Source organism: Saccopteryx leptura, chromosome 1, assembly GCF_036850995.1.
Source record: "Saccopteryx leptura isolate mSacLep1 chromosome 1, mSacLep1_pri_phased_curated, whole genome shotgun sequence".
NCBI lineage: Eukaryota > Metazoa > Chordata > Mammalia > Chiroptera > Emballonuridae > Saccopteryx > Saccopteryx leptura.
The window spans coordinates 309,059,127-309,079,896 of record NC_089503.1 but is presented as its reverse complement, the minus strand read 5'-3'; the positions used below and the strand labels follow the sequence as shown (position 1 = coordinate 309,079,896).

Sequence of the window (20,770 nt, the reverse complement as noted above, 5' to 3'; positions counted from 1 at the left end):
ATGTTCTCCCTTTGTTCAGTGACATCACTTTAAATACTTTCATATTTTAGATATTAAAGCGCATAACATCCCTGGATTTTTAAAAAGGAATTTCCCTGCGGGATGCGGGGCAAGGACTGGATTTCTTGATGCACTTCATGGCCGCGCTCCCCAGAACCTGGGAATTGGGGAAGCAACACGAACCTTCACCTCGTCAAACACGCTCCAAAAGCCGCTTCAGTAACTGCGGCCTCGTCTACTGCGCAGGCGCCACCCCAGTCTCCCGCGCTCTCGACGGGACCCTTAGTAGGCGAATCCACATCCAGGAAGGAAGGAGATACGGCGAATCCCCATTCCTCCCGAAGACGGGCCAAGCCAGCCTCTGGCCAATCAGAGAGCTTCTTTTATCACCGCTCTGGCTACTTGATGTTGGAGCACCTTTTCCCTGAACTTCCCGGCAGCGCGGAGGGGTGGGAATTGGAAGTAATTGACATCTCCAAAAACCATTAGCCAAGAGGTAAAGGCTTGAGGAGCAGATAGTACTACGAATTGTATTGAAGAAAAGCGTGTTATCCCCGCCCCCTCCTCCCACTGGTCTTCGATAGTTTTCGGGGTGGGAGCTTTTGATAGCAGCCAATCGAGGGTCAACGAGAAGGCAGAGGAGGCGGGGCAGGCTGGCGGTGGTTACCCGGCTGGTGCGTCTGGCGCGGTGCTTGGAGCTCAGGGTTGCGGGGTCACTTTTTCTGACGATCATCACCTGGCGGGGGCTAGGCGGGGAACAAGAGCCGCTTCACCTCGCTGGCACCTTCCAGGCGGCCTATTGAGGCCTTGAGCCGGGCCCCATCTGGAGCTCCCCTATGCCCCCGCCCCAACCCTAGCGTCCGATAGACGCCCCCGTCCAGCACAAAGGGTCCAGGCCCCATCTGTCCCCGTCCTCACCGCGGCCAAGGCCCCAAACGCCTCTAGCGGCCGCTCTTCCCCTGTCTGGTCCGTGGAGGTGGTTGGTTACCATGGTGAAACTGGCAGCCAAATGCATTCTGGCAGGTGAGTCTGAAATATATAGTGTCCGGAGTCCAGAGACCTCATAAGTTAGCGAGAGCTTTTGTTCACGTAAATTGTGTACCCTCTTTTCTTTTCTCTCTCCCAACGGTAACTTAATGCAATTTTTAATAGTGTAAATTCCGTTAGGCATAGACGAATTATCTTTTAGAGCACACTGATAGCTCCGGCTGATTTTCCCGGCTCCCTGTCGTACTTTGAGACCACCTTCACCAGTTTGAGCTGTACTCAGGAGGCGTAGACTCGTTAAACATCAGACTAAGCACATCAAAGGTGCTCCAACTAACCCGCGTGTTGTACCCCAAAGTAAGGCATCAGTGACTTGGTTATTCATTTCTTATGGGATGTTTCCTGACCCTCTCTGATAACAGGGATTAAAGAGAGGGATGTACAGTTGACCAAAGTTTGCAAAAAGCGCATGTGTGTTTTTAAAACCCAAAGCTCCTGTGCTGCCCCATGCTCAGGGGGTCAAATACTGAATCCCCTAAAGGCAAGTGTCTTTGTTTTGTTGGCTGATGCAGCCCAAGCACCGTGAACAATATCTGGAACCTAGTAGGTCTGCAGTAAGTATTTGTAGAATGAATGAGAATATGTGGCATTCACATTTGTGGTGCTGTCTTTGTATCAGGCTGCACATTTAGAAAGACATTTGCTTGGATGATAGACCTGGGACCACAGAATACATCTGTGCTTTATTGGGTCCTTACTGCATGCCGGGCGCACATATTTCATTTCATCCTCTAACACTAGAGGAGTAGCACACTAGGATAGGTGCTGTATTGTTTTGATCTTACTGAGGTGCTAAGAGCTGAAGTCTCTTGCCCAAGGTCACCCCTAGTGAAGCACTGTCATAGGCAGGATTTCAACCTACAGATCTGCCCAACTCCAAAACTCTTAACCTGTGTTACTCTTGAAACATGTGATCTTTCCAGGGTTCCTTGACCAGCTCAGGAAAGAGGCAGTGAGAAATTATAAAGAAGAAAAAGAGATTTTCTTTTTATTCATTTCTTCCAGACTGAAATAGATGATATTTTTAATGACTTTTCTAACTTGGAAATAAAAGGGTAACATAGAAGATGATTGACAACAGTAACTCAAATCATACTGGAGCAAAAGAGAGGTTTTTCATTTCCAGGGCTCCAGGGGAGGCAGTGTTGCGCAACAAAAATAATCCTGTTTTTCTCGATGGCTGTGTCCTCTTGGACAGAGCACTTCTCTTAGCCTCAGTTTCCTCAGGGATAAAGTGGAAATGTTTTTATTTTCTGAAGTTAGAGTTTTTACATTTTTATATATTGATTTTAGAGAGAGAATGGGAGAGAGAGAGAGAGAGACATTGATTTGTGTTCCACCCATCCATGCATTCATTGGTTGATTCTTGTATGTACCTTGACTGAGGATCGAACCCACAACTTTTTGTCATACCGGGATGACACTCTAACTAACTGACCTCCCCATCCAGGGCAGTTATTTTTTTTTTTTTAATGGGCTTCTTCTATGGCTGTTCTTCTTACTTTTTAATTCAACTTCCATCCTGGAGCTAACTTACTGGGCACTTTCCACGTGCCAGCACTGTGCTAGACCCTCACTGCAGCCATCTCACTGAAGTCATCTCCCCGAAGCCTCACACAACTCTCTGGGGTCAATTTCATTGTCATCGTCATTTGCAGCTGGGTGGATGTGGCCCAGAGGGGTTAGCACTTGCCCTGGGCCACACAGCAGGATGTGGCAGAGCTGGGATGTAGACCCGGGTGATCTGATTTCCAGGGCTTTGTTCTTGGCCCCAGGCTGCACTGCCCACAAGCCTTGATTCTAGACTCTTCACCCTTCTTTGCACCCACTCCCTCAAGTACTGTTTCGCCTGATTTCAGCCAGTGCCTGAGTGATTCCTGACCTCCAGCCTGGCCTCCGTTTGAAGGTGTGTGGTGGGAGAAACCCTGGGCGGGCTTTGTGTGAGAGTGACAGGATGAACGGTGATGTCATGAAGGTCCATCTGCTGTCATTGAGCTCAGGGTGGGCCGAAACGGGGAGGATACAAAAGGGAGAGAAGGCCAGTTGGGTAGTGTTTTGGGGCAAGCCCCAGCCAAGAAAACAGAATATACATTAGGCATGTCACCAGAGAAATTTTAATATATAGAATGGGTTCAACAAGTGTTGAAGACCTAAAAAAACAGGAGGAAAACATTGAGGTGACACAGAACTGGTAGATAGAGATGGGTCGCCAGAGGGTTGAGAACCCCCCCCAGAGCAGGATCCAGACCTCAGGAGGTTGCCCAGTCGTGTGGTACCAGGATCCAGACCTCAGGAGGTTGCCCAGTTCATGTGGTACCTCAGGAATTCAGTCACTGGCGTGTGAAGCCATCCTATGCCACAGATCACTAGGACCCATTGCCCACTAGCAAGGAGCTCAGCCATGTGTTCAGGGCAAGACACAACCGAACCAATCTCAGACCATCCTGAGGGCTTGAGGACCATTCCTGGTACCAAAGTGCTCCAGAAGTCGGTCCAGGCCAAACGCAGAAACTGCACTAAGTGTTTCAGCGGTAAGGATTTAGTGTGGGACATTCATCCAAAATGGAGGACTTGGCAGACAAAGGGGGACAGTGGGGCAACCTAGAGTCACTGCAGAAGGTATCCTGGCCCCAGGGCTGGGGAACAGGGAAGGGGCGTCCTCAGGACGTCGAGGCTCAGGAGGATCCTGGGGAGCTGAGAGGCAGACCTCTGGGAAGGGGCCACTGGTAGCTCTGAGGGGATGTAATAAAACTGGTCTGGGAATACAAAACCTGGGGACAGCAGCTAACTAGTGCTGCTGGGGTGAAGGCCATCGCTAGGCTGCTGTGAAGAGAAACCACAAGCACGTGTGTGGGAGCTAGGCCGCCTTCCTCCTTCCAGTCTTTCTGTAGCACGTGCATCGGCAGGGCCTGACAGGAAGCTCCTGGCAGGGGAGGGTCATGTTTACCCTGTTCCAGCCCCAGCATCATGACAGGGCCTGGACGGGTGGGTTAGGGGCTGTGACAGAAGCCCAGGTGTGAGGTAACCAGGGTCGTGTCAGCAGTGACAACCAAGGTCATGTGGCTGAAGATACAGCAAAGGGTGTCAGGAATGAAGAGGAGACTGGTTGAATGTGGAAGGAAGGAGGAGAGTCAGAGATGACTGTGGGACAGTGAGAATAAATGGTGACATTATGAACGGTACAGATTGGGGGGAACACAACCTGACCCTGAGTGTAGAAAAACTGAGATTGGGTGAAGGCCCATTGTTGGGCAAATGAGTTTGTAAAATTTGTATTTTTTGAGTTTGCTCACTTTTATTGTTAGAAAATGGAGGCTGGGCAGCGCCAGGTATATGTGGTCTGTGAAATTGCAAATTACCTTCCTGCTTGGGAAGGGCTGATGTTTGCTGGAGGAGAGGTTTTCCTGCCAGAAAGTTTTGAAAAGAGAAGGAGGAGAAGAGGCAGAAAGAAGCCATGTTTTGCAGGGAGAGCAGAGAGAATGCAGGGTGCTGAAGGGGAAGCCATGCTGGCAGGGAAAGAGACGGAGTGCAGATGGGGAACCAGAGCTGAGGGGCTTTGCGAGCTCCACTGAGACTGGTGAGGCTTTGATTCTAGGAGGAACCGACCGGAGAAGATTCTCCTAGTTGTGGAACTGGAGAATGTGTCAGGGCTTTGGGCTCTGAATGAATGAAAGGGAAGTGTTTTCCCTGCCTGTTTGCTCGTGGGCTGGTGCAAGACTAATAAAGGAATGGCCCCCCATCCTCTGGCTTCACTGTTTTTTTACCATCTTTCCGAATTCAATGCGAACCTTCATATGAATGGCCATGATGACAGCCCCTGGACTTACACCCATTATTCCAAGAAACGTCCACAGGAGTGGCAGTCAAGGTAATGAGAGTACAGGGGACAGACCAGATGGGAGCAGAGGGCCAAGGAGAGACCCACAGGGGCGCCCCTGTTTGGAAGGCAGGAGAACCAGGCGGGGACACCAGGGCCAGAGGGCTCCAGGCCGACTCTTCCGTCAAGGAACATGAGGACTGAAAAAGGCCATTGGACTTGGTGAGGTCACCCTTGCATTGTGCCTTTGCAGTTGTCACCTTCTCTGTCAAGCAGTGACCCACCCTGCCATCACCCCCAGGCTCAGCCTTGCCCCTGGGAAGTCTGCCCACTGATGAAACGACTCATTCATTCTTTCCCTGATGTGCCCTCAGACACTTGGGTTCTCAGCTTGTGCTGTTTGAATTTGCACTTGTCATCTTGTTGCTCTGCAGATGTGTTTATCAGTTCCTTCCTCTCACTGTGCTCCGATGCCTCAGCCGACACAGGAGGCTTTTCATGAGTGTGGGTGACTTTGACTGGCAGTCGGAAGAAAGATTTATGAAATTAACCAGAACAAATCTGTGGGGAATTTCACAACCGGGAAAAGCCAGTTTCCAACTGGGGATTCAGAAACCAGATCGGAGTCAGGAGGGTGGATGCAGTCACAACACAAGGAGAGTGGTGTGCTCTTTGCTCTGAGACTGGGGGTACTCCAGGTGACACTCCAGCCTGTGGTTGCCCCCAGTGTCATGAAAGGCTGTGGTGACGAGGACCTGTCGGGTTAGTGTTAATGGGTCAGAGGGGTCCCTGAGCTCAAGGAGAGGTATGGGGTCTGGCTGAGAGCGCATGACATCAGCATCTGGGGAGGTTACCCAGCTTCAATGGACTTCACCTGTCAGATGGAGTTAATGACCGTCCTGGTGGGGAAGGGAGGAATTGAATGAGATTGTGCGAATGGGTTCAGGAGGGAGACTCCACATGTGCTGGTTCCTTTGTAAGACGTGGTGGCAAATAGAAAAGCAAGACCTGAATAGCTTGCTCAAACCTGGAGGAATTAACATGAAATGAAATGCCATGAATAGTCAAATCATTGTCTCATGAGAGAAAATTATAGGTGAGAAAAGTCAAAACTAACTGAAAAGTGAACAGTGTGGCAGGCTATCGAGAAGCCAAGTAAAGAGAAACTTTGAAACGACTGAAATAGGAAGTGTAGGTGAAGAGATTGCACCAAAGGAGTCAAGTCGAGGGGGATGCGAACGCTGTGGGGAGAAGGCGGAAACGGTGCCCTGCTGGGGGGCTGGGTGATGGTGGAGAAGCAGTGTCAGACTCTCAAGGTGGAGAAGGTCTTAGTGCTTCGAAGGAGGCCAAGCAGAACCATCGGTGGGGAAGTGAGGGTGGCACAGGGCAATTAAGGATGGGCACGGAAGAGCTTCCAGCTCCCTTCGGGGCACAGGAGGAGGAACTCCCAATTAACTTGCCCCCAACAGTCTTGTGAGATGTCCAGATCTCAGACTCAAACTATGACATAAACCTTTAGTTTTGAGATACCAAGTTATGGGGCTCTCGACTAACAGAAACGCAGAGGAGGTAAGCCTGTTAAGTGTGAGGCAAGCTTGGAGAAAACAGGTGGCTGTTGCAGAGAGCCTTGGCCCCTGGGAAGATGGGCCCACGTTGGTCACAGATGGGCACACCGACGTGGAGGGCAGTAGATCCCTCGGAAATGGATTTCAGGATGGTGCGTGTAGCATCTCTTTGTTTCCCATAAATGCAGAAACCCTCCCACTTCCCACCCCCACCATAAAAAGTCTGCAGGGTCCTAAGTATGGAAGCTCTAAACTCAAATTGGCTCAGTCTGCTGAGCCTATCTGTGCCTGGTCACCCCTCTTTACCTTCAAGACTTCAAAGTAAATTCCAGTTTGAAAGTGACAGGTTTTCCCATAGGGTATGTTTCCAGGGATCTGAAGCCCTCCTTACACCCCATTACCTTCTGGGTCAGTTCTTTTGGACAAAAGGATTAGCCTGGAAGAAATGTGACTCTGGCCACCATAGCTTTTAAAGATTGGTCTCATGGAGCCATTGCCCTGCCAGCAACCTCAGAGACGTTCCCATGAGAATCAAGTACATTTCCCCTGAAAACTCAGTGAAGTATCTGGTTTCTAGACTAGCGTTCTAGAGTCGGATGAGGGTGAAAGTGATGTTTGTCTCATGCTCTATCCTCACAGGAGACCCAGCAGTGGGCAAGACTGCCCTGGCGCAGATCTTCCGCAGCGATGGAGCCCATTTCCAGAAGAACTACACCCTGGTGAGACACGGGACCGGGCGGCCTGTGAGGCAATCAGATAACCCTGAGGTCACTTTTCAAAAAGGCTTCAGAAGCCCTGAGGGGTCTGAAGAGGCTGCTTGAATGGCCACATGTGAATTGTTTTTCCAAAAGCCAGGGGGCGTGGGTCTGTGCAGAGCAGACCAGCCAGTGGTCGACCTTGTCACCACGCATAGCTTGCTCTTGGGCAGAGAGCTGGACAAGCCTAGTTGGTCCTCTCTGACATCTGCACCAAAAGTGAGTCCAGAACACAAATGCTTGAGCTGGGGTTCTGTCTCCTGGGCATCAGGTGCTTGTCATGTCCCCCTATAGCACGCCGCTGGGGGCCCTCTGACACACACACATTCTTGGTTTTCCTTGGCAGACAACAGGGGTAGACTTGGTGGTGAAGACGGTGCCAGTTCCTGACACAGGGGACAGTGTGGTAAGTGGTGCCCTTGACCCGAGGGAGCTTCGTACCCCTGCAGCTGGCCCAGGGTCTCCATGGTCACCATCATCCTCCCTACGAGAGACATGGTACAAGGACATGGCCTGAGCATTTGGGAACAGAACTGTGGAACAGGGGAAGCCTGCTAGGGAGGGCGGAAGAACTTCTCCATCAAGATTCTTACCTGGGTTCCCCCCGACTCTTGAAATTGAGTTGCAAGATGTTATGTTTATGTGCTTTTCTGGGGAGAAGGTTTAAGAATCACCGGATTCTTAAAGAGATCCATGAGCAAAAAACAATTTTAAGTACCCCTAATGCCGTGAGAAGGGGTAAGACAAGTGCACAGATAACCTGTGCGCAGCTCCGATTATGGCACTGATGTGTAGACGGCATGTGCCCATGTGGGAAGCCAGCCAGGGGCTGTCCAGGGCCTGGAGGGAGCTTAAGGGGGAAATTAGGGAGACGTTCTAGACGACAACATGGGGGAGGGGCTCTCCCATGGGCTTGGCACTGGGGCAGCAAGGGTCATCCTGTGTTCTCCATCAGAAACACACCTTAGCCATCCAGAATGATGACAGACTGTCCTACTTTACACACCTTCCCAGGCCTTTTCAGTGACCTCCTTTAAAAAGAATGGTTTTAAGATTTGAAAATCAATTTGGTTAACAAAGTGCAGAATGACCTTTTGGAAACCAGAGCACTTGTCAGCCTGTTTAGCATTCTGTTCTGCCAGGTGGGAAGGCAGCTTGTTCCTGGTATTTCTGCACTCGAGGTTAGGAGAGGTGAGCGCCGCACAGAAAGTGCTGGTCGGTGTGGGAAACCGCAGTCCTGCCTCGCCAGGTGCTGGGGGTCGCTCCTCTTCCCATCATCTTCCTTGTGCCCTGGGGAGAAGGTGTAGCCCTTGTGAGTGTGTGTGCACATGTGCATTGAGCTGAGGGCAGTACCACTGACTCGCAGCCAGTGCCCATGCCCCCCCACCCCCCAGACATTCTTGGAACATGCCTTTCTGATTCTAGGAGCTCTTCATTTTTGACTCTGCCGGCAAAGAGGTGTTTTCTGAAATGCTGGATAAATTGGCAAGTAGCATGCAGTTTTACTTCCTAACCACCACCACCTCCCCCTTACAATGCTCGCACAGAAATGTCACTGCACCCTGGCTGCCCAGAGCTGCTATTGTGGCAAAACTCTGCAAGGGGCACTCCTACCCTTGGGCTCCTGCATGTGACTCCCCCCGGCCCTCGTCTCTGAATGGCCAGGTTCCAAATGTGCCAGAGTTCTGTGGCTCAGTCCTTGTAGCCGCCCACTCTGGGGCTTCCCTTCTTTTGAGTAACTGCCTCCTAAGGGTGTCCTTTCAGCCCCCCTCCTCAACCTCCCAGAGCTCCTTCCGGAGCAGGAGTGCACACTTCCTTCCTCCCTGGGGGGTGGGGGTGCCCCAGAGGCCAATCCTGTGGCTCCCCTTCCGGGTCACACCCTGGTCCCATGGGCCTGGCTCTGGGCCATGCCCCCTCCGCCCAGGACTCCACACACCCATCTAGTCGTCCTGTCAGGGTCCCGCCTGCTGTACTGTCCCAGGTAACGGTTCAGCTAATCTGGGCCACTGAGCTAATTAGAAGGGTTGCACTCTCAAGAGCCCTCCGCTGCCTTTCCAAGAACGGCTACATTTTAATGGAAACTGCTCTCTGCCCCCTTTTTGTTGTCTGAGAGAAACAGAGCTAATGATTGTAGGTTCACACAGGCTTGGCCTCATGCATCAATCATGTTTACCACCTGCCAGCCTACTAAGTGCACAGCCTGGCACTGGGTGCTGCCCTCTCGGCAGAAGAGAGGTGTGCCCAGCCGGTCAGGGCCCTGATCAGCTCCCACCTGGACTCGAGGCTCCCCCACTACAGCTCAGCTCAGCTCCATCCCAGATCTGTCCTGATCGCTCACTGAGGCCTGGAGGAAGGAGGAGCCTCCTGCAGGCTAACGGGGTGGTCATTATAGCTCTAGCGCAAGCTCTTGAGTTAGTCTGTGGAGCGAAGTTGTCAGGAATCATCCGTTTAGTCTGTGCTCCCTGACCTGGAGGCCTCTGGGAGCCAGGGTAGCCTGGGGGTAGGGAAGTGAGCCCTCCAGAGCGACTCTGGGCTGACCTCCCAAGGACAACTGGAGGGAAAAGGATTCTCCCTTACACCTGGGAGGTGATGACACCCCAGAAATAAACCGGGCTCTCACTGCGCAGGGCAGGGGTCTCCAGAGACCAAGGCGTGGCCATGAGTTAAGTCACATGTATCAAAGCCTGGGTAGCGCTCTCCTATGGCCCTGTGCCAAGCAGCAGATGTCCCAGGACTCTGAGGATCCCCTGAAGGTGACAGACCCCAAGAACGTAGCCCTGTTTCTTGATTGGGACAGTAAGCCCTGTCCAGTGGTCTGGCTTGGGATTAGGGCTGATCCACTGCAGGAGAAGCAGAAAGCATCCTTTGCATTTTGAAAAGCCAGCCCTTATTAAGGAGATGCAAGCAAACAAGCATCCGGCAGCTGGCTGATGGAAGAAAGGATGCTGCTCTAGGCCTGCAGAGCAGAAAGGCATACCACTTGCATAATAGCGGGCCGTCAGTAAGAACAGTGGAAGAATGAATTCCTGAGGCCAGTGGCAGGCAAAAGCATTTCAAGGTGGAGAAAAGCAGCAGTCCTACCCTGGTGTTGAAAGCATATCTGACCTGGGCAAGTCAGTCACCCCACACTACAGCTGCACAGTAGGGACATTGAGACCAGCCTGGCAAAGTTGGGAGGTTTCACAATGATGCCCAGAGTGCCCAGCAGAGAGCCTGGCATGGATATGAAATCTCGCCCTTGATGGACTTCATCACTGTGCCTAGCCCAGCCTGCCATGCATGCCTCTGGGTGAACTGTTTTTTTCTGTGGGTATGGCTGTTTTCTGACTCACATCTGTGGCCTTTACAGTCTTTCATGTCCCTTCATCCAAATGTCCCTTCCCAGAAAACTGGCCCAATTTTCTCCCAGCCTAGAAGTCATTTTCCCTGTTACTGATAGGTGCACATCCTGTCCCTCTTGCACAGTGGGAGAGCCCCAATGTCTTGTGTCTTGTCTATGATGTGACCAGTGAGGAGTCCTTCAGCAACTGCAGCAAATGGCTGGAGAAGGCACGGTCACAGGTTCCAGGCACCCCCCTCCCAGGTAGGAGTTGCAGGCATCTGGGCACCTCTCTGTCCTTCAAGTTCAAGAGCACAGGGTCATTGCAGAGCTGGCTGTGGGTGCCGTGGGCTTTGAGTAGAATGATATGGCTTATATACAGAAACCTCAGTGAGTTCTCACACACCTGAGTCTATAAAATGGGCATGATGATACCCACCTCGCAGTGGTGGGGAGACTCAGGTAGCAGGGGAAGGGGCTGTGGTAGGAATGTGAGTTGTTACTTCCAGAAAGCCCACCCAGGAAGAATTCCTCATTTTCTCCTGTCTGTGGGGCAGAAGTAAACATGCGACTCCTGTTGTCACTTCTGAATGCTTTAAATCAGTTTATTTTTCACCCTTAAGTGAGATCAACAAATTCTCCTCATTATAGACCAGGAGAACGATCTACAGAGAAAGGCTCAAAAATTAGCTGCAGCGGATGCAGCTAGGGACAGAACTAAATTCCCTCCGAATCCCTGACTCTGAGCCCAGTCCTTAGATTAGTATTAATGACCATTTTTAAAGTTTGCTCCACGAGCTAGGAATTTATCACAAATGTGCGCATAAATCTGGCCCTCGCCTCCAGGGCGCTTGCAGCCTTAGGAGACAAGGCAAACAGATGTGCATGGAGTCTAGAAGAGGCCGAGCAAAAGCTGTGTGAAGAGCAGAGCCAGCTCCACTGTGGCCCTAGGGTCAGAACCTTCCTGTCCACTGTGGCCCTAGGGTCAGAACCTTCCTGTCCACTGTGGCCCTAGGGTCAGAACCTTCCTGTCCACTGTGGCCCTAGGGTCAGAACCTTCCTGTCCACTGTGGCCCTAGGGCCAGAACCTTCCTGTCCACTGTGGCCCTAGGGTCAGAACCTTCCTGTCCACTGTGGCCCTAGGGTCAGAACCTTCCTGTCCCTGTCTTGCTCACCACCTTGAACCAAGCAGCCTCTGAGATGATTAGTTGCGCCCTCAAAATCAGTCTGCTTGCCCTTTTCTCTCGCCAGCTGGCCCCCCTGGCTGCCAGTTAACTGTGATTCTTTGGTTGTGTCTTCTGAGTAGGTGTGTTAGTGGGCAACAAGACAGACCTGGCCAGCAGACGAGTGGTGGAATCTGCTCAGGCCCAGGCGTGGGCGCTGAGCCAAGGCCTGGAATGTTTTGAAACATCCGTGGTAAGTGTCTTTCCTTTCTCCGTAACCAAGCTGGGAGTAGACCTCTGCTGGAAGTGGTTTTTCACATGACTTCACATGCATCAGTTGTTAGTCTACCATATGCAGAGATGAATTTGGAACTGATGTTTACATTCTTAGCCCAAGAATTTTTCTCAATATAGCAAGAGTCACTCATTAATTTCAATAAAGCAGATCAGCAAGTCAGCCCTGGGAAAAGTTGTATCTCAATTAGTGAAAAATACAAGTGGATTGTGTTTGATTACAGTGATGCTGGACATTTGCATGAGATACTGTGGGATAGGTATTGCTGGAACATTACTTCATAGACCCCCATGTTCAGTCTTCTGAACCAGGAGCTGGTCCCCAAGTTCCCACTTCCATGTTGAGGAGGCATGTGACTTGCCCAAGGTCACATGACTATTACAGGGTTGAGTCAGGATTAGGATCCCCAGTTTCTGATTCCCATCAGTGCTCCCTGTCCTGCCTTGCTGCAGGCCCTGGTAACTCCAGGCCACCCTCCTTACCCACCCTCAGCACACACCTCTCATGATATTTTCTGTCCAGTACTGGTGAGCCCTCTTCCTGTGTTGGGAATTTTTAGGTCCCAGCCTCCCCGCAGCCAGGGTGCAAGCATGTGACCCAGGCTATACCGGCAAGATGTGCTTGTGTGACACTTCTCCACAGAGGGGGGTGAAATGAAGATACCCCTGCAGGAGCTGCCCAGGGACATCATCTCAGAGCTAGCAGGGCCAGGGTTCTGGCTGCAGTGCCAAGGTGCTGGCTGCAGTGCCCCTTGCAGGGTTGCTGGGGAGACTTGGAGACCCGGCACATCCATGGTTGTAACCAGGACCTCACTCTTGGCCGTAGGCCTCTGGACCTGACTCTTTGGCCTTCCAGAAGAGTCAGTGGCCCAAATAATAAATAACCTGGAGGTTATTTTCTACTTGAAATCTACTTAAGCTATAGGCCCTTCTGTTGTTGCATCTACGAAACCTGACAAATGCTGCTTTTAAATTGCTGTGCAGATGTGAACTTTTAAAATCTTCCCCCAAAAGCATGGTTTTCTAAGGAAGGGGTAGCAAGTCCAGGCCGTGCTCAGCCCTCCATGGTGAGTGGCAGAACTAGCTATGGGTCTCAGCATGCTGCTTGAGGTGGAGGCCATGGAGCCATCCTCAGTGCCTGGGCCAACCTTGCTCCAGTGGAGCCCCGGATGCAGGTGGGGAAGAGAGAGACAGAGAGGAAAGAGACGGGGAAGGGTGGTCGGGCTCCTCACCTGTGCAGTGGGGATAATGAGGCATGTCCCTCACTGAGTAGTGACATGAGAATTAAGTCAGATGGTGAATATGAAACCACTTAGCACAAAGTGCACAGTCAACACTCGATGTACGTGAGCTTTTTACAGTATAAGTATCTCCCCTAGTAATCTTATACTATTATTATTTACTAAATCCTTGAGTTCATAGAGTGTACAAACAAAGGCCACTCTTGCCTCTGGCCCAATTATCACAATTGCTAAATTAATGAAGTTCAAATGAGTGAGCTTTTACAGTGGAGAGCTTTTACTACCCACAGCAAACAATATTTTAGTATTCTCCTTCCAACATGCATATTGTGAAACTGCCCCCTCACCCCACCATTCCATACTCCCCAGAGCTCTTGATGGAACTCAAAAATTAACACCCATCCCAACACATTCCTCAGAGGCCACTGAGCTGCGGTTTGAGCTCTGTGCTGCGCTGTGGACACGGGTGATATAGACTGCACTTGGCAAGGCTGCAGTACGCACTTGGTATTAACTGTGCAAGTTAACTAGACCCCCACTGAGGCAGCGTGGTTAAGAAAGCTGTAATTAGGCCCTGGCCGGTTGGCTCAGCGGTAGAGTGTCGGCCCAGCGTGTGGAAGTCCCAGGTTCGATTCCTGGCCACGGCACACAGGAGAGGCACCCATCTGCTTCTCCACCCTTCCCCGTCTCTTTCCTCTCAGTCTCTCTTTTCCCCTCCCGCATCCAGGGCTCCATTGGAGCAAGGTTGGCCCAGGCACTGAGGATGGCTCCATGGCCTCCACCTCAGGCAATAGAATGGCTCCAGCTGCAATGGAGCAATGCCCCAGATGGGCACAGCATCACCCCCTGGTGGGCATGCCGGTGGATCCCTGTCAGACGCATGCAGAGTCTGTCTGACTGTCTCCCTGCTTCTAACTTCAGAAAAATACAAAAAAAAAGAAGAAAAAAAAGAAAGCTGTAATTAAAGAGGAAATATAACCAAATGCTGTTTGCAACATGGCCAGCCCCTGACACCAAGCCCATCTCCTCTCTCCTGAGTGCAGCGCAGGTGGCAGGCAGGCCTAAAGGTGGTGCCTGCCTACTTGATTGCTTGACTTTTTTTTTTTTTTTGTAATTCCAACCTCAGAACTTATTCATCTTAAAGCTGAAAGTTTGTACCCTTTGACCACCTGCAGCCATATCGCCCACCCTTCTGGCAACCACCAATCGGCTCTCTGTTTCTATGAGGTTTTTTTTTAAGATTCCACCCATAAGTGAGATCATATGCTATTTTTTTCTCTGTGTGACTTATTTCACTTAGCATAATGCTGATTTCCATAGAGGCTGCACCAATCTGTATTCCCACCACAAAGGCTCCCTTTACTCCACATCCTTGTCAGCACTTGTTGTTTCTTGTCTTTTTTATGCATCATTCTAATGGGCAGGAGGTGAGATCAGTGTGGTTTTGATTTGCATTTCCCTGATGATTAATGATGTTGAGCACCTTTTCGTGTACCTGTTGGCCATTTGAATATTTTCTTTGAAAAATGTCTATTCAGGTTCTTTGCCTATTTATTTATATCAGATTATTTGTGTTTTTACTAAAGAGTTGTCTGAGTTATATATTTTGGGTATTCACCCCTTATATACTGCTCACAAAAATTAGGGGATATTTCAAAATGAATATGAAGCAATAAAATATCCCCTAATTTTTTTGAGCAGTATATTTGTGTGGTTTGAAAATATTTTCTCACATTCCATAGGTTACCTTTGCACTGTTGATCATTCCTTTTGCTGTGCAGAAGCTTTTTAGTTTAACCTAGTCCTATTGTTGGTTTTTGCTTTCATTACCTGTGCTTTTAGTGTCACATCCATAAAATCATTGCTAAGATCGATGTCAAGGAGCTCTTTCCCAGTGTTTTCTTTTAAGAGTTTTATGGTTTCCGGTCTTAAGTTCAAGTCTTTAATCCATTTTGAGTTAATTTTGTGAACGGTGTAAAACAGGTCCAATTTCTCTGACATTAGCGTTGGATAGGAGTTGATGCTCTGCACAACAAGTGCCTTGAAGGTGTAACAGAGTTATTTCTCTTATGTCCTACTGGAGAGAGACGGCTTCCCTGTCCTCAGCAGTCATGGGCTTAGTGCAGATGCTTCTCTGGGCTACCAGCCATCCTGTGTCCTGATCACACTCAGCCCTTACTGCCACATCTGCCTCCTCTTGGCCAGCTGTGTCCTCCACCCTGGGGTTTATTTCCCTTGCTAGACAGTCCAGGTAACTTTCTCCACCGGAAGTGGTTTCCTTTGTGCATTTCTTTCAGCTGGCCTAGTAGGGAGGCTGCTCCTCTCAGTTGGGGGCTCTGAATTCTAGGCTGGATTCTGCACAGACCAGCTGGGCCCCTGCACCCCTTAGGCCTGAGGCCCCAGACTGCTGTCTGTGACACAATGAGCTTGGTGACTTTGTCACATTCTTTGGTTTGGAAATTCTTCCATTCATTGGGGATAGTTCATTGCCTCTTATCAAGGCTGCACTTTTGCCAGGTGCTAAGGATTGTCTGAAAACTGATTCCTAGCTGAGCTGCTGCACTGGAAGTAGTGGGTTCTTTCTCCTGCCAGCTTATTTCTTTTAAAAAAATTAAAAATATGTGCACGTAATACAGCCACTATGGAGAACAGTATGGAGGTTCTTCATAAATTAAAAATATAACTATATGACCCAGCAATTCCGCTTCTGAGTATTTATTTGAAGAAAATGAAAACACTCACTTGAAAAGCTATCTTCACCACTATGTTCATTGAAGCATTATTCACAATACCCGAGATGTGGGAATAACCTAAGTGTCCATCGATGGGTGAACGGATAAAGAAATTATGATATATATAATATAAATATGCAATGGAATATTATCCAGCCATAAAAGAGAAGGAAAAACTGCCATTTGAAACAACATAGATGAAACCTGAGGACATTATGCTAGTGAAATGTCAGACAGAGAAAGGATAGTATGATCTCTCCAATATGTGAAATCTTAAAAAAATACCCAAGCTCATAGATACAGAGAACGGATTGGCAATTACCAGAGGCAGGAGTGGGAAAAATGGGTGAACTGGTTGTTGTTGTTTTTAGCTTAAATAAATGGAATTAGAATTTTTTTAAGTAATGTATATGCACACAGAGAGTGAGAGAAAGTCCTTTGGGCACAAAAAGTATTATTTCGGTTATTAAGATGACCAGTCCTGGGTGACTCAAAATTCCTAACTTGAGTTAGAGTCAGTACCTCCCCCAGCCGCTGTGGGAAGCAGGGCCAGGCTGGCCGCTTCTGCGTCTCTGCCCCCGCGCCCTCCCCTAGCTCAGCTCACAGCCTGCAGGGAAAGCAGAGAGATGGGGGCTTGAAATCTCTGCTGGGACCTGCTGTGGCCCCTCAAGTCATGCCAGGTGTCTCAGGCTGATGATCTATGAGCACTTCAGAGATACCCCCTCACCCCCCATCAGTGGCACTCTCTCACCTGCAGTTTCCTTCTGACAGGTGATACCTCCTCAGGCTAGGATACCTCCTCTCCCCTGCTGCAGCCTTGGCCTGGCTGCCTGTTCTTGTCGGGACCCATCATCCTCTTGGAAGCTGTCCCTGCAGTCCCATTAAGGCAGCTCCTGGCTGGCATTCCCACCTGGCCCGCCTGCCACTGGTCTGTCCTGTCCGGCCCACCCTTAGGAGTATGGGATCCTTCTTGTCTGTTGTTTTGCTGTGTGGCCTTTGGGCCAGAAAGAAGTCTTTTAACATCCTGTCTCAAGCTCTGTAGAAACAGATCTAGGTTCAAACCCAGCTCCACCATTGACAGATGTGTGGCTTTGGACAAGTTACTTAATCTCTCCGTGTCAGTTTCCTTCTGGTAAAATGGGCACAATGATAGTAACATCCCCAAATGGTGTAAAGGTCAAATGAGGTGACTGTGTGTAGCTCCCGGCGAGAGGTAGGAGTGCGTGCTCTGTGATGACACACACTACCTGCTCTTCCACCTGTCTCCACAGAAGGAGATGGAGAACTACGAAGCCCCTTTCCAGTGTCTGGCCAGGCAGTTCCACGAGCTGTACCGGGAGAAGCTGGAGGTTTTCCATGCGCTGGTGTGAGGGGCTGGGGTGTTGCTGGCGGCCCGGCAGTGCGCCATCTCCCTGGAAGACGAGAGGAGGCTGAATTGAGCATTAAATAAAATGAGAAGATGGAGAAGCAGCTCCTTCCATTCTTGGTGGGGGCAATCCTGCTTCCATTTTGCACTTTGGCTGCCGGTGCCAGAGCAGCCCTGGAGTCAGGCTGGTTACGTGGACCGGCTGGCGTCGCGTGGGGGGCTGGTGCCCGTCGTACACGTGGTCCCACCATCCCTGAAGGACCTTTCCCTGAGAGCAAACCCCACCCCACGGGAGGATTGGAATTCCTTACAGTTTGCTGCAGTTGAGATGCTGGGCTTGGGGCTTGCCACAGGGCTGAGGGGGCTGACAGCCCACTCCTGATTCTAACGCATTGGGTTTTGCTGCCTGTTCCCTGTCCAGATGCCTGTGTGCTTTTGCAGAGGCCACTGTCACCAACAGAACAGTGCCCTCTGCCGGCCTTCCTTAGTGCCTCTTCTTAATAAGGGGCCAGCCCCTCCCAGCTGTCGGAAACCCTGAGCACCCGGGGAGCCAAGAACCAGGCCACTTTCCTTTAATGACCCCCTCTCAGTGCGCAGGGCAGTAGTCATAATTCTTTGTACTGAGCTTGACTGTTTTCCATCCTGTCTCGGCTGCCAGATTAATCTTCCTAAAACACCGCTTTCACTCCTCTGATTAAAGACCCACAGAGGTTCCTCATCGCCTTTTACATCAGGCTGCGGGCCATGGTTTGGCATCGAAGGCCACCCCTGACTGTCACCCTTACCCAGGGGTCTCGGCTTCTTTCAGTTGTAGAGGCCCAGAGGGCTTCACCTCCCTCCCCCAGTCCCCACTCCCGGGCCTTGTAGGAGTGGGGTGTCATGCAGAGAGTGCCAGCTGTGGGGGTGGACAGACCTGGATTTGTCCCAACAATAGTGACAATAATGGAAATGGCTCTGGTTACTGTTTATGACCCGCCATGTCTCTACATGAGCTAAGCACATTACATGTATTAGCTAATTTACTCTTTACAACGTAGAGGCTTATCCCACTTTACAAATGAAGAACCAGAGTCAGAACTCAGTGAGTGAGCCAAGGAATGGAAGAGCCAGGATCACGGACGCCAGAGCCCGGCGCACAGCTGCCCGCCCTCCTTCTGTCTCCTCCTGAGCTCAGTCTGGCTTGGAGAAGGTGGGGGCCTTTCCATCTGCAAAGGCTGGTGGTTAGGCAGCCCTTCCAGGTCACTGTGATAAGTGAAATGACAGGTGAAAGACATCAGGCACATGGAGTCACCTACATCAGGCCCCTCCCTTCCCCCTTCCTCTTCTAGTTTTCGCCATGAAGTCACTGTAGCCACAGTCTTCCTACTGAGTCATCTTTTAGAAGATAGTACCAAGGGCCCACAGTTTGCTGGGCATTTTTCTAGGCACTAGCCATGCCAGGCTGCTCTCACGTGTTCCAGAAAGATCTACAAAAAAAACAACCAAGGACAACCAGTTGCCCCAGAATTGGTTACTGGGAACCACAGCTGTGGACAAATTGATGCTAAGTAACACACTTCCCAAAGAGATCAAAAAGGCTAGGTCCAGACACCTTCCCTGTGGCATAACAGGAGGTGGCAGAATTGTCCCTGCCACCAGAAGCCACCCCCAACTCCTCCTTGTCCATCCCTGTTTCTATAAGAATATTGAGCGGTACAGAGGGAGTGAGGGCAGACTTGGTGTTGGTGAGTGGGTACCACTCCCTCTCCTGTCCCACCCCTAGAACCAAGCAAAAAGGTCCCACGAGACTCCTGGGATGGAGACTGCTGCCAAGAAGAGGCTGGCACCTTGTGCCCCAGCTGGATGCTTGCTGAGCTGCAGGGACCTAGTGCCAGCTACAGGCACAGAGTGGTGACAGTGTCCTTGGGGGAGCTTGGCATGCAGCCCGGGAAATTGGGGGGACTCTGTGGGGAGAAGCCTGCACCATCAGCAGGAGCCACAGAGAGGGTGTATCACTGGGCTCTCCAGAAAGGACCTGGGAAAAGGGAGCTGCTTCCCCCTGGATAGGTCAGGGGCTGTTCTGCTGGCAGGGCGGGGGGCATAACTGCACACTCCTGAGGAAATGCCAGCCAGAGAAGGCTCAGTCCCAAAACAGCCAGGCACCCCCATCTCCAGGGAGGTCATGGCAAACAGAACCAAACCAGGAGAGGCCTACAAAGGAAACAAGCGCCCCAGTCCCAGGGGGTCACCCCAGGGAGAAAGAGAGCTCCTGTTCCCTTCCCTGCTTCTGGAGAGGAACTTTGAGCCAAGCCTTGGAGATTTAAACCAGCTGGGTTTTAACAACGAAGAGTGCCTGAAGTGTGTTCAGAGCACCCTGTCATGAGGGCCCAGCAAGAAGGGAGACTAGGCAGAGTGTAATGGAATGAAGCAATTGTAAAAGGTAACATGGTTTAGGCTTGGAGCCACTGAGCCAAGATTCCCTGATAAACTGGTTCTACAATAAATAAGTGATGGAAATAATTTCAGACAATACTAAGTGCTATACAGACAGCAAAATGGACCTGTGATGGGTGGTGATTTGTGGGATAACTTGCTTGGGTGGATAGGAAATGCTCTTGAGAAGAAGTGACATTGGAATTAAGGTCTGAGATCCACGTAGCCATCTGGGGTACAAGCCGTCCAGCAGCGAGGACAGCAGGTTCAAAGGCCTTGAAGCACAAACAAGCTTGGAGATTCAAGGAACTTCAGACCAGCGAAGGTGTCTGCTGTATGTCGGGAAGAGCAGGAGATGAGGTGGGCAGGGGCCATCCTGGAAGGAATCTGGATTCTATTACAAAGGCTACAGGATGCCAGTGCAGGAAAGACACTAGCTTTCCTGTCCTTGTAGTACCCAGCAGGATTTTAGAAACATAGTAAGTGGTTATTAATTACTTTACTTCCAAAGGAAAATTATTGCACCTCCCTAAAGAGCTCAGGAAAGACCTCCCCAAGAGGGTGACATTTAAGATTTGAGATAGGGCACCCCCTGGGCCTGGCTGCTTCATCAACCCCTCAGAGGTGGACTGTGACAGTGGTGGCCCATCTTCTCTCTAAGCCTGGCACCCAGCACTGGGACCCAGAAGATGAGCACAGACTGTGTGTATGGACTTCACGGGGTTACAGAGTTAGATGGGACTCAGACCCTGCCCTGGAATCACCTACAATCCATAGAAGAGAAAGCTAAGCCACCACTTGACTTCTCCACCCCAGTGGAACCCAGAAAGCACCACAGCCAGGGTCTCCCAGTTGCCGCGCGAGGGCACAGGCGCCAAGAGCTTCCGCTGTCTCCTCTGGGACTGAGGTGGAAGCTTCTGTTCACTACCCTCCACGGTTCCCTTCCCCCTGGGAGGAGTGGTTGCTCCCTGGTTCTATGAAGCTGACCCTTCTGCAGTGTCCTTGGCTGCCTGCTGACACTGCTTGGGTTTAGCCCCCAGGACAGAAAAGCCCAGGTGA

At 50.7% G+C, this 20,770-nt stretch overlaps 1 protein-coding gene across 2 annotated transcripts; it reads left to right on the top strand.

Annotated features, from left to right (window-relative positions):
• Positions 1-648: 648 nt before the first annotated feature.
• IFT27 (intraflagellar transport 27) lies at positions 649-20,259 on the top strand. Of its 2 annotated transcripts, XM_066358298.1 has the most exons (7): positions 649-1,023; positions 7,069-7,148; positions 7,531-7,590; positions 8,610-8,669; positions 10,650-10,767; positions 11,810-11,919; positions 17,205-20,254. In XM_066358298.1, the coding sequence occupies exons 1-7, from the start codon at positions 990-992 to the stop codon at positions 17,301-17,303; spliced, it is 561 nt and encodes a 186-aa protein (XP_066214395.1). In that variant the 5' UTR covers positions 649-989; the 3' UTR covers positions 17,304-20,254. The 2 variants fall into 2 exon arrangements, with proteins under 2 accessions (XP_066214395.1, XP_066214396.1); XM_066358299.1 differs by lacking the exon at positions 8,610-8,669 and having other exon boundaries at positions 17,205-20,259.
• The last annotated feature ends 511 nt before the right edge of the window (positions 20,260-20,770 follow it).

Coding starts and splice junctions, on each gene's coding strand:
- IFT27 (XM_066358298.1), top strand. CDS start 990: ATGGTGAAACTGGCAGCCAAATGCATTCTGGCAG. Junction 7,149..7,530: donor TCCAGAAGAACTACACCCTG/GTGAGACACGGG, acceptor TTTCCTTGGCAG/ACAACAGGGGTAGACTTGGT. Junction 7,591..8,609: donor CTGACACAGGGGACAGTGTG/GTAAGTGGTGCC, acceptor TTCTGATTCTAG/GAGCTCTTCATTTTTGACTC.